The sequence below is a fragment of the Piliocolobus tephrosceles genome, chromosome 6 (assembly GCF_002776525.5).
Source record: "Piliocolobus tephrosceles isolate RC106 chromosome 6, ASM277652v3, whole genome shotgun sequence".
Taxonomy (NCBI): domain Eukaryota; kingdom Metazoa; phylum Chordata; class Mammalia; order Primates; family Cercopithecidae; genus Piliocolobus; species Piliocolobus tephrosceles.
Window position 1 is genome coordinate 88360562 of NC_045439.1, and position 11633 is coordinate 88372194.

The 11633-nt window shown below is 46.1% G+C and overlaps 1 protein-coding gene across 1 annotated transcript; it reads right to left on the reverse strand.

Moving 5' to 3' along the window:
- Positions 1–3736: 3736 nt before the first annotated feature.
- On the reverse strand, positions 3737–5500 carry LOC111529633 (elongation factor 1-alpha 1). The gene is given in 2 exon segments (XM_023196554.2): positions 3737–4280; positions 4282–5500. Coding segments are annotated over 2 exon segments (1389 nt in total). The 5' UTR covers positions 5434–5500; the 3' UTR covers positions 3737–4043.
- Between the last annotated feature and the right edge of the window lie 6133 nt (positions 5501–11633).

The window sequence follows — 11633 nt, forward strand, 5'->3', positions numbered from 1 at the left end:
TCCTTCCCAGGATGTATTTAGGGATGGGGAATTAGAGGGAAGGGACTTGACTCATACCATGTCACCAGGGTGGAATAGTTCCTTTCCCTCTTCTCAGGGACAGGTTCCTTGTAATGTTTTAAGAACTTGTCGATATTTAGCTAAGGAGGTGATGTCTGCAACTAAGTTGGCTGTCTCTCAGTCAAGCACCAGGTCATGGGTTAGGAAGGGCCGTCCATATGGCATTTTGTATGGGCTAAGTCCTGCTTTTTGGGGAGAGTTTTGTATTCTTAGTAAGGCTTAGACAACAGAGCAGGCCATGAAAGGTGGGTTTCCTGAGTTAGCTTTTTTAGATGTCATTTGAGTGTTTTGTTCATTTTCTTGTCCTTCCCTGAGGACTGTGGCCTCTAGGTCCAGTGTAAGTGATATTGTATACCTAATGTCTGGGATATTCCCTGGGTTACTGTAGCCTCGAAAGCGAGGCCATTGACACTCTGTAAGCCTCAGGGAAGTCCGAATCTGGGAATTATTTCATGAACTAGTGCCTTTATTACCTCTTGGGTCTTTTCTGTCCTACAGGGGAAGGCCTCTACCCAACCAGTGAAAGTATCTACCCAAACTAGTAGATACTGAAATCCCTGAAATTTGGACACGTGGGTAAAATCTAGTTGCCAGTCTTCTCCTGGGTAATGCCTGTTCTTTGTTCTCCTGAAGGAGTTGGCAATAAGGCCTGGTCCAGTAAATAATGATTTGGCCATCTGATGGGTGCTATTAATGCCTAAGTGAAAGGTTTGGTGAAGGGTTTTAAGTAATTTTCATTGTTCAGCTGCAGGCAAAAGTATTTTTCCTTCCTCGGTGGCTAGCCATCCTGAGAGGAGGAAACTATGTCCTCGTGAGGTTCCCCATTCTATTTCTTCTTCTGAGTACCGGGGCCTGGTTTCCCAGAGGGGATTACCCCATACTAGGGGTCCTTCTCTAAGCATTTCTAACGGAGGGTCCTGCCTTGTGGCTCTTTTTGCTTCAATATCCACTTGGTGGTTCCCTTCTATTTTCCTTTCCTTTCTGGTGACCCTGGCAGTGTAAGACTGCCACCTCTTTAGGTTTCTGTATAGCCAATAGTAATCTCCTGATGGCTTCCTGATGTTTGATAGGTGTTTTCTCAGAAGTTAGGAATTCCCTTTCTCTCCATATTGCTGCATGGGCATGGAGGACTAGGTAAGCATACTTAGAGTCTGTATATATATTTACCCTTTTTCCTTTTCCTAATTTTGGTGCCCAAGTGAGGGCTATTAGTTCAGACAGCTGAGCACTAGTTCCTGGAGTGAGGGGATTACTTTCAAGTATTTCATTATCACTGACCACTGCATACCCCGTTTTTTGAAGTTTTTTTTCTACAGAGGAACTTTCGTCAGTATACAAGTTGAGGTCGGGATCAGTCAAGGGAACCTCTAAAAGGTCCCCTTGAGTGCCGTAGTTTTGAGCAATTACCTGTTGACAGTTATGTTCTATCTTTTCTTTATTGTCTGGAAGAAATGTGGTTGGGTTAAGAATTGCCAGCTACTCGGGAGGCTGAGGCAGGAGAATGGCGTGAACCTGGGAGATGGAGCTTGCAGTGAGCCGAGATTGTGCCAGTGGACTCCAGCCTGGGCAACAGAGCGAGACTCCATTAAAAAAAAAAAAAGAGTTGCACAAGTGCACAGTCACAGCACTGGCCCTTCAAGTAGAGCCTGATATTTAAGTAAACGGTTGTCTGACAGCCACAAGTCTCCTTTAGCAGTGAGTATGCCGTTTACATCATGAGATGTCCACACAGTTAGATCTCTTCCCTGTATTATTTTAACTACTTCAGATACTAAGACTGCTACTGCCACCACTACCCGTAAACAGTGAGGCCAACCCTTTGCCGCTACATCAATGTTCTTACTCAGATATGCCACGGGTTGCAAGCTCTTCCCTCAGACCTGTGTAAGGACTCCTAGAGCTATTTCTGTTTGTTTTTGTTTTTTTTGTGACATATAAAGAAAAGTCTTGCCCCATTGGCAAACTTAACACTGGGGCTTGGGTTAGGGCCTTCTTTAGGGCCTGGAAAGCTGCTTCTGCTTCAGGTGTCCATCTTACTAAATGGGCATTGGCTTTCTGAGTTTTCTTAACAAGTGTATATAACCGCCTGGCTATTTCACAGTACCTGGGAATCCATATTCGGCAGAAACCTGTTATGCCAAGGAACCCTCTTAGTTGCTTTAGGATTTTGGGATGAGGATAAGCCAGTATAGGCTGGATACATTCCTCACTAAGGGCCCTGGTGCCTTTGGATAATTTTAGCCCTAAGTATTTAACCTGCTGTGAGCAGAGCTGAGCCTTTGGTTTGGAAACCGTGTAGCCACAGGTAGCGAGGAAATTTAAGAGTGCTTGGGTGGCTTGATGGCACAAGGTTTCTGGCTAAAAGTAAATCATCCATGTACCGAAGGACAAGAGCGTCCAGGTATGAAAATTGGCTCAAGTGTTGGGCTGATGCCTGGCCAAACAGATGGGGGCCATCCCTGAACCCTTGGGGTAAAACAGTCCAAGTGAGTTGAGACGTTGGGTTCGAAGGATCTTCAAAGGCAAACAAGAATTGAGAGTCAGGATGTATAGGGATGCAGAAAAAGGCATCCTTAAGGTCCAGGACTGTAAACCACTCTGCTTCCTCTGGTATTTGGGAAAGCAGAACATAAGGGTTAGATACAGCTGGGTATAGAGGGACAATGGCCTCATTGATAGTCCTGAGATCTTGCACTAACCTCCACTATCCATTGGGTTTCTGTACTCCTAATATTGGAGTATTGCAGGGGCTATTGCATGGTTTTACTAGGCCTTGGGCTTTTAGGTCCTTAACAGTCTTTTGGAGTCTTTATTGGGCCTCAGGTCTAAGGGGGTACTGCCTTTGGTAGGGAAAGGAGGCAGAATCCTTTAGTTTAACTTGAACAGGACGGGCATTCTTTGCTTGTCCATATTGTCCTTCTGTTGCCCAGACTTCCGGATTAATTTCTTCTTCAAACAGGGGACAACAAATGGATGTTCCTTCTCCTATGTTCGGTTGTATAATGGCCTCTGCTTTTGCTAGAATGTCTCTCCCTAACAAGGGAGTGACATTTCTAAATATGCTTTCAGAAATAATTAGAAAAGCATGTGAGAAGAGTAAAGTTCCCCAGTCACACCTTAGTGGCTGGGAGAAGTATCTAGTGACTGGCTGTCATAGGATCCCTCGGATAGTGACAGATCTGGAGGACAGTTGTCCGAGACAGGAGAGTAGGACTGAAAAGGCCGCGCCAGTGTCCAGGAGACAGTTAACCTCCTGGTCCTCAATGGTCAAGCATACCTGGGGCTCTGTGAGGGTGATGGCATGGGCTGGCACTTACCCTGGGCACCCTCAGTCCTGCTGCTGGACTTTTAGTGACTTCTGGCTCAGAGGACCCTCATCCCCTGGGGCAGCGGGCCTTCCAATGATTCCCTTGACATAAGGGGCATGGATGAAGGTGCAGCTTACTTCTACTTGGACAATTTTTTTTTTTAAAGTGTCCTTGTAGACTGCACTGGAAGCAAGTCCTATTAGGCATTTGATTTGCCCAGCTTTTCCCTTTTCCAGAGCCTCCAAAGTATGCTTGCCTGAGGGCCAGGACTAAAGTGGGGGCCTTTTCTTATCCCGTTTGTCCCGTTCTGCCTGCTCCTCCTAATCTCTATTATAAAACACCGAGGTTGCCAAGTTCAATAGGGTTTCTTTTTTTTTTTTTTTCTCATTAAACTTTTTTAATGGGTCTCAAAATTCTGTGACAAATTTTTGGTCAAGTTGTTTCCATTAAAAAGTACTGATTTTAAAAACTAATAACTTAAAACTGCCACACGCAAAAAAGAAAACCAAAGTGGTCCACAAAACATTCTCCTTTCCTTCTGAAGGTTTTACGATGCATTGTTATCATTAACCAGTCTTTTACTACTAAACTTAAATGGCCAATTGAAACAAACAGGTCTGAGACCGTTCTTCCACCACTGATTAAGAGTGGGGTGGCAGGTATTAGGGATAATATTCATTTAGCCTTCTGAGCTTTCTGGGCAGACTTGGTGACCTTGCCAGCTCCAGCAGCCTTCTTGTCCACTGCTTTGATGACACCCACCGCAACTGTCTGCCTCATATCACGAACAGCAAAGCGACCCAAAGGTGGATAGTCTGAGAAGCTCTCAACACACATAGGCTTGCCAGGAACCATATCAACAATGGCAGCATCACCAGACTTCAAGAATTTAGGGCCATCTTCCAGTTTTTTTACCAGAACGGCGATCAATCTTTTCCTTCAGCTCAGCAAACTTGCATGCAATGTGAGCCGTGTGGCAATCCAACACAGGGGCATAGCCAGCACTTATTTGGCCTGGATGGTTCAGGATAATCACCTGAGCAGTGAAGCCAGCTGCTTCCATTGGTGGGTCGTTTTTGCTGTCACCAGCAACGTTGCCACGACGAACATCCTTGACAGACACATTCTTGACATTAAAGCCCACATTGTCCCCAGGAAGAGCTTCACTCAAAGCTTCATGGTGCATTTCGACAGATTTTACTTCAGTTGTTACGTTGACTGGAGCAAAGGTGACCACCATACCAGGTTTGAGAACACCAGTCTCCACTCGGCCAACAGGAACAGTACCAATACCACCAATTTTGTAGACATCCTGGAGAGGCAGGCGCAAGGGCTTGTCAGTTGGACGAGTTGGTGGTAGGATGCAGTCCAGAGCCTCAAGCAGCGTGGTTCCACTGGCATTGCCATCCTTACGGGTGACCTTCCATCCCTTGAACCAAGGCATGTTAGCACTTGGCTCCAGCATGTTGTCACCATTCCAACCAGAAATTGGCACAAATGCTACTGTGTCGGGGTTGTAGCCAATTTTCTTAATATAAGTGCTGACTTCCTTAACAATTTCCTCATATCTCTTCTGGCTGTAGGGTGGCTCAGTGGAATCCATTTTGTTAACACCAACAATTAGTTGTTTCACACCCAGTGTGTAAGCCAGAAGAGCATGCTCTCGGGTCTGCCCATTCTTGGAGATACCAGCTTCAAATTCACCAACACCAGCAGCAACAATTAGGACAGCACAGTCAGCCTGAGATGTCCCTGTAATCATGTTTTTGATGAAGTCTCTGTGTCCTGGGGCGTCAATGATAGTCACATAATACTTGCTGGTCTCAAATTTCCACAGGGAGATATCAATGGTGATACCACGTTCCCGCTCAGCTTTCAGTTTATCCAAGACCCAGGCATACTTGAAGGAGCCCTTCCCCATCTCAGCAGCTTCCTTCTCAAATTTTTCAATGGTTCTTTTGTCGATGCCACCGCATTTGTAGATCAGATGGCCAGTAGTGGTGGACTTGCCCGAATCTACGTGTCCAATGACGACAATGTTGATATGAGTCTTTTCCTTTCCCATTTTGGCTTTTAGGGGTAGTTTTCACGACACCTCTGTTCTGGCGGCAAACCCGTTGCGAAAAAGCTCAATAGGGTTTCTAAGTTTTGCTCTGGGCCTAAGGTGGACTTTTGTAAAGTTTTTTTCTAATGTCTGCAGCTGACTGGGTGATAAATTTATCCTTTAAGATTAGTTGGCCTTCAATAGAGTCAGGTGAGAGGGAGGTATGCTTCCTTAGTCTCTCCAGAAAGGCAGTAGGATTTTCTTCCTTTCCCTGTGTTATAGTGGACATCACTGAATAATTCATAGGCTTCTTCCTAGTTTTCCTTAGTCCTTCTAGCACGCAAGTTAGCAAATGTCTGCGGCACCAATCTCCATGTTCTGATTCTGTGTCGCAGTGAGGATCTACACTGGGAACTGCCTGCTGGCCTGTGGGGAATTGTTCTCTTTCCTCTGCTGTCATCCTTTCATTGACCTGACTGAGATACCAGAGATCGCCAAACTCTCGGGCTACAGTTATGGCGGCACTTCTCTCATTTGGGGTTAGTATCTGATCTAGCAGTAACATTGTATCTCTCCATGTCAGATCAAAGGATTGTCCTAACCCTTGTGAAACATCAATATAGCCATCAGGATTATCTGATAATTTATCTAGGCCTATTTTAATTTGCTTTAAGTTTGAGACAGAAAAAGGTACATACACTCTGGCTGGGCCGAATTCTCCCCCTCCCACTGCTTGGAGGGGGTTTAATCAGGGAATATCGGCACTCTTGGGTTCTTGTTTACCCCTTTGTCTATCTCCTTGTGGGCCGTTTGGGTTGAATGGGGGTCCTTATTAGCTGGGGAAGGAGTCGGGGGGCGCTGGGGTAGGGAAGTAGACTCTGAGGGCTTCCTATAGGGCATAAATCACACTTTTTACATAATTGCGAGCTGTCTCTTAATGAAAAGAAAGATTGTACATATGGCACTTCAATCCATTTGCCTTCTTTTCTACAAAAGAGGTCTAGTTGTAAGATGATGTTATTAATTTATACTTCCCTCAGGAGGCTAGGTTTCTCCCCCTTGAAGAGGATATCGTGGCCAGGCAGTACTGCAGAAGAATATAAGTCATTTCTTAGCGTCTGAGGGTCAAATTGGTCCCAATTCTAGGGGCGTTTTTGCCTTGGGGGGAACATTTCCCATCTGAAAAAAGAACATAGGGATGCCAGCACCGCTAGTCATTTTCCAGTGAGCATTACTCCTAGAGCGTCCTCTATGATCCTAATGCTTATTTCTTTCCAGGGTATGTAACCACCTGTGGACCTCTGCTTATTGGATTAGTTACACTCACTGATGTAGCAGTCTTGCACATCTTTTCCCACTTTTCTTGGCCACAAAGAAAGTGGTCCAGGCTGCTGGATACTAGTGGTCCTTTACCAGCGTACCCAACATTGCCTTTGTGCTCAGGGGTGAGTCCTAGAGCTGGGCTGGGTTCCTGAGTATTTCATAACAACCGGCTCCCCATCAAGATGCATTCCCATAAACAGTTCTTATGCAAATTCATTTCAGAAAGGGTGTAGGTAACTTTTTGAGTCAAGGTTGAGATAGTCTTTTTGATTTTGTAAGTACTTTAAGGCTTGGCTGAGTGCAAACAGCTCGCACTTTTGAACAGACCAATTATTAGGCAATTTTTCTAACTCTGCTTCCACAGGAGTCTCCGTATCAATTACTGAATACCCATTGTGGTTTTTTCCTCAATCACCTGAGAAGAACCATCTATCGTCCTGTCCCGAACGGAGTTCCTCCTAGGTCTGGTCGGACCTCTGTATGGTAAATAAGATTTCAATCCCCTGTTAGGAAATCTGCTGGGTTAAGGGAATTACCAGTGGTTGGTGTTAAATTATCTTATTCTAACAGACTAGCCCCACACTTTAAGATTTTTGAGTTAGTAAGCTACCTTTTTGCTTTTTTGACTTAGAATAATTCTGAGCAGGTGAGGTATGCTCACAATGAGGTTTCCTCTAAAAGTTACTTTTTTACTTTCTTTTATTAGCAGAGCAGTTGCCACTACAGATTGAATGTATCCGCTGGTTACTGGGTTAAGGATTTTTAATAGGAAAGCTATGGGTTGTCAGTGGTCTCAGTATTTTTAGATTATGCCCTTGTTTACAGTGAGAACAAGGTAGTGTTGGAGTGTTATAGGGTAATGGAGAAGACCTTCAATTATCAGTTGTAGGTTTTAAATTTACCCTGGCTTTTAAAGGAATAGGGCACTTTTCTTTTCTTTTCTTTCTTTTTTTTTTTTTTTTACTATTTCTATCTTTTTCTCTTTGACTTCCTCGTTGTCTCTCTCTCTCTCCTCCATGTGTGTGTCTCTCTCTCCTCCATGTTTCTCTCTCTCCTGTCTCTCTCTCTCTCTCTCCTCTTAGCCATTACAAACTTGGGGCCCTGGCAAGGGTGGTGGGGAATGGATACCACATAATTGCCCATGTTGAGAGCTGTATACCTAAATTGGGAGGGACATCAGGGATAAGACTCCCTGGGTTTGTAGCCTAGGTGCCTAAGGATGCAGCATAGAACTTCCTTAGATCCCTTTGGAGATACAACTTGCTAGAGGGAAATGAAAGCCTGAACCATTCCTACCTAAGAGGCAGGGATCAGATGAAGTAGATTCAGAGGTAAGGAGAATTTTGGGGCTACATTTTCAAGAAAGTTGTAGTGGGGACCCAGGAGGTATGTGTCAGAAGAAAAGGTAGGGGTGCACTCATGGGTGACTGTCAAATAGAGACTTCTGGCTGCGCCATGATCTCAACTGGCTAATGCCGGGAGTTCAGGACGACAGCTTTCTGCCTCCAGTTGACCCTCAGTGTCCCCAAGAAAATTGAAAGTGGAAGCTTGCTCCAGGCAGACCAATGTTCCCAACCCAGAAGGACTGGGGGTTGTTAGAAAGCCCTTCCCCAGATAGCCTCACACCTGAGTCTTAAGTCTGGTGGCCACACTAATCATTTTTAACCGGCCGACATGTGCCCGGTATTCTCCTCCAAATTCTAAGGAAGGATAGGACAGAATAGCAAGTGAAAGTGGTCCAATATTACTCACCGCTTTGGAGGTCCCTTTGTGGTTGCCAAAATGTTATGGGGCGGGGGGGGTGGGAGGGGGCGGGGAGTCTTTGCTCCCAGAGCTTCGAAGATGGTGGCAAGCCTTGTGTTTTCTGACCTGGTGTTCTCGGTCTCACGGATTCCAAGAAATGGAATCTGGGGCCATGCAGTGAGGGTTATAGCTCTATTAGAAGCTGTGGGTCATGGAAGAGAACCATGGAACCCACTGACTAGTGTTCAGCTCAGTTAGGACAAACCTGGACACTTAGCCATGCAGAAACAATGGCAAGCCTTTAGCCCTATCGGGGGCGGCAATGGGCACCTTGCTGGATCAGGAGCACAGTGGACACCCTGCCGGCTCCAGAGGGATGGCATGGACGGCCCAAACACAGACTAGAAGAGAGTGCAGTTGCAAAATTTAATAGAGTGAAAACAGAGCTCCCATGCAAAGGGAGGGGACCCAAAGAGGGTAGCTGTTGCTGGTTCCAATGACTGGGTTTATATCCCGATCATTGTCCCTCCTGCTGTGCTCTCAGGCAATAGATGATTGGCTATTTCTTTACCTCCTGTTTTTGCCTAATTAGCATTTTAGTGAGCTCTCTTTATTACCTGATTGGTGGGGTGTGAGCTAAGTTGCAAGCCCCGTGTTTAACAGTGGATGTGGTCACCTTCCCAGCTAGATTTAGGGATTCTTAGTCGGTCTAGGAAATCTAGCAGGTCCTGTCTCTCAAAATGAACAGATTGAATGTCCTGCCATTAGGAGGAAGGGTGGAGAGCTGTAAAAAAATTTTTTTTTCATTGAGTTACAGAAAATAAAACTGCAGTTTTGCCCACCTGAGTTTGTTTATTGTGGAAGTTTGTGCCTGTTATGCGTGTAAGGCCAAATGCCTCTGCACCAGCCTCTACCATCATAGAAGTGATTGCTACCCTCACTGGTTTTCAACTTCAAGAATTGGCCTGGTGCAGTGGCTCACACCTAGCACTTTGGGAGGCCGAGGCAGATTGACTGCCTGAGCTCAGGAGTTTGACACCAGCCTGGGCAACACAGTGAAACCCCATCTCTACTAAAATACAAAAAATTAGCCAGTATAGTGCTGTGCACCTGTAATCCCAGCTACTTGGGAGGCTGAGGCAGGAGAATTGCTAGAACCCAGGAGGTGGAGGTTGCAGTGAGCCAAGATCACGCCACTGCAATCCAGCCTGGGTGACAGCATAAGACTCCATCTCTTAAAAAAAAAAAAAAAAAAGAATCAAGACCACTATTTTCCAATCAATTTCTTTATCACCTTCATGAGTTTTGCCATATTTGCTTTCCTCTGGGGTATTGTACATTATTTATTATTTTTCAACTCCCTTTTATAATTTAAAAATGAAATAGCTTTATTCTAAGCAATTGAAGGACTTGTTACATAAATATATAAATATGGATATTTCCCAATGCATGTCAAAATTAACATGAAACTACCTTTTCTTCCCTTCCTTCCTCCCTCCCTCCCTTCCTGTGTTTCTGAGATTGGCTGGCTCTCATCATGTTTCTTGGGCTGGTCTTGAACTCCTGGAGTCAAGGAATTAGCCTGCCTCCCACAACAAAGAGATATTAAGTGTTTTGTTTTTGTTTTTAAAATGTGCCGGGAACGTGAACCCAGGAGACGGAGTCTGCAGTGAGCGGAGATCGCGCCACTGCACTCCAGCCTGGCCAACAGAGCCAGACTCCCTCTCAAAAAAAAAAAAAAAAAAAAAAACCCGGAGGCTTGGGTGGGAGCGTCATTGCTGTATGTTTTCAGCATTAGCTTTTCTGGGCCACTTGATTATTATCATGTGTATGTATTACCAGGAGACAATTTTTTTTTCTTTTTAAATTACGAAATAGGGCACCTGGGGCTCTGGCTTGAGGCCTTGCAGTCGTCTCTGGGTGCAGGAGGAGCAGGAGAACAATGGGCCTCTGCTGACCCCTGCTGGCCGCAGTGCCTCCCACCCGCCCTGGTCTCCACAGGGTGGGGGTCTTGCGCCACCGCCTCCATCCCCAGAAACAGCCATCCTTCCTCCTCTGCCCCTAGAAGGCCTCCGTCAGCCACTGCAGTGTGCTCTGGACATCGGGTCTGGGGCCTGGTTGGGAGACCCTTGTGCTCCGGAGGGCACTGAGGCTCTGGGCTGCATTTGTGTCCCTTCCAGCCCTGTCTACATCGAGTGGGTGGGGTTTGAGTCCTGGGATCAGAGTATCCACCAGCTCTAGATAAAACCCGACTTTGGGAGGCCAAGGTGGGCGGATGACCTGAGGTCAGGAGTTCGAGACCAGTCTGACCAACGTGGTTAAGCCCTGTGTCTACTAAAAATACAAAAATTAGCTGGGCATGGTGGTGGGTGCCTGTAGTCCAAGCTACTCGGGAGGCTGAGGCAGGAGAATCTCTTGAACCTGGGGGTTGGAGATTGCAGTGAGCCAAGGTTACACCACGGCACTCCGGCCTGGGTGACAGAGTGAGACTCTGTCTCAAAAATAAATAAAATAAAATAAAATAAAATAGGTAAAACCCAGAGAATTTTGGAGATTCAAACTCTTCTCCCAGGGACTCAGATTCTCTGAGCTATAGGTCACCAGGGCAGAGCTTTCCTGAGAGCAGGGGCAGAAGAATGTAGCACATAGAGGAGTCTAACGTGCCAGGACTGAACTGGGAGTGGGCAATGGAAATCACAGAGGATGGAGCCCTTTGGAGGATTAGGGAAGAAGGAGGAAGGGAGGGAACCCAGATGTCTGGGCAACCTCTGCAGAGGAGGCCCCTTTTTTCTTACCTGGAAAGACCTGGATCAAGGGCCACGTGACACGTATTCTCCAGATCTGTACCATATAGGGCAGGGGTGGAACACAGTCGTTTTTAGATTAGCTCCATGACCCAGGCCAAGTCACCTGAGTCTCAGTTTCCTCCTCTATAAAATGGAGAGTCATGATTGCCAGGGGGCACAACTCCTAACTGAAACCAGCAGAGACAAAACGGACCACGAGATGACGGGTGCAGTGCAGGACAGGGTTAATAACTAAATAGGAAGGGGCGGGGGTGCTCTGCCACTGGGAAGGATACCCTCTCTCCACCTCCCTTATGCGGGAATGAATCTCACAGCTCACTCTGCACTGGCTCCCTCCTGTGGAGAGAC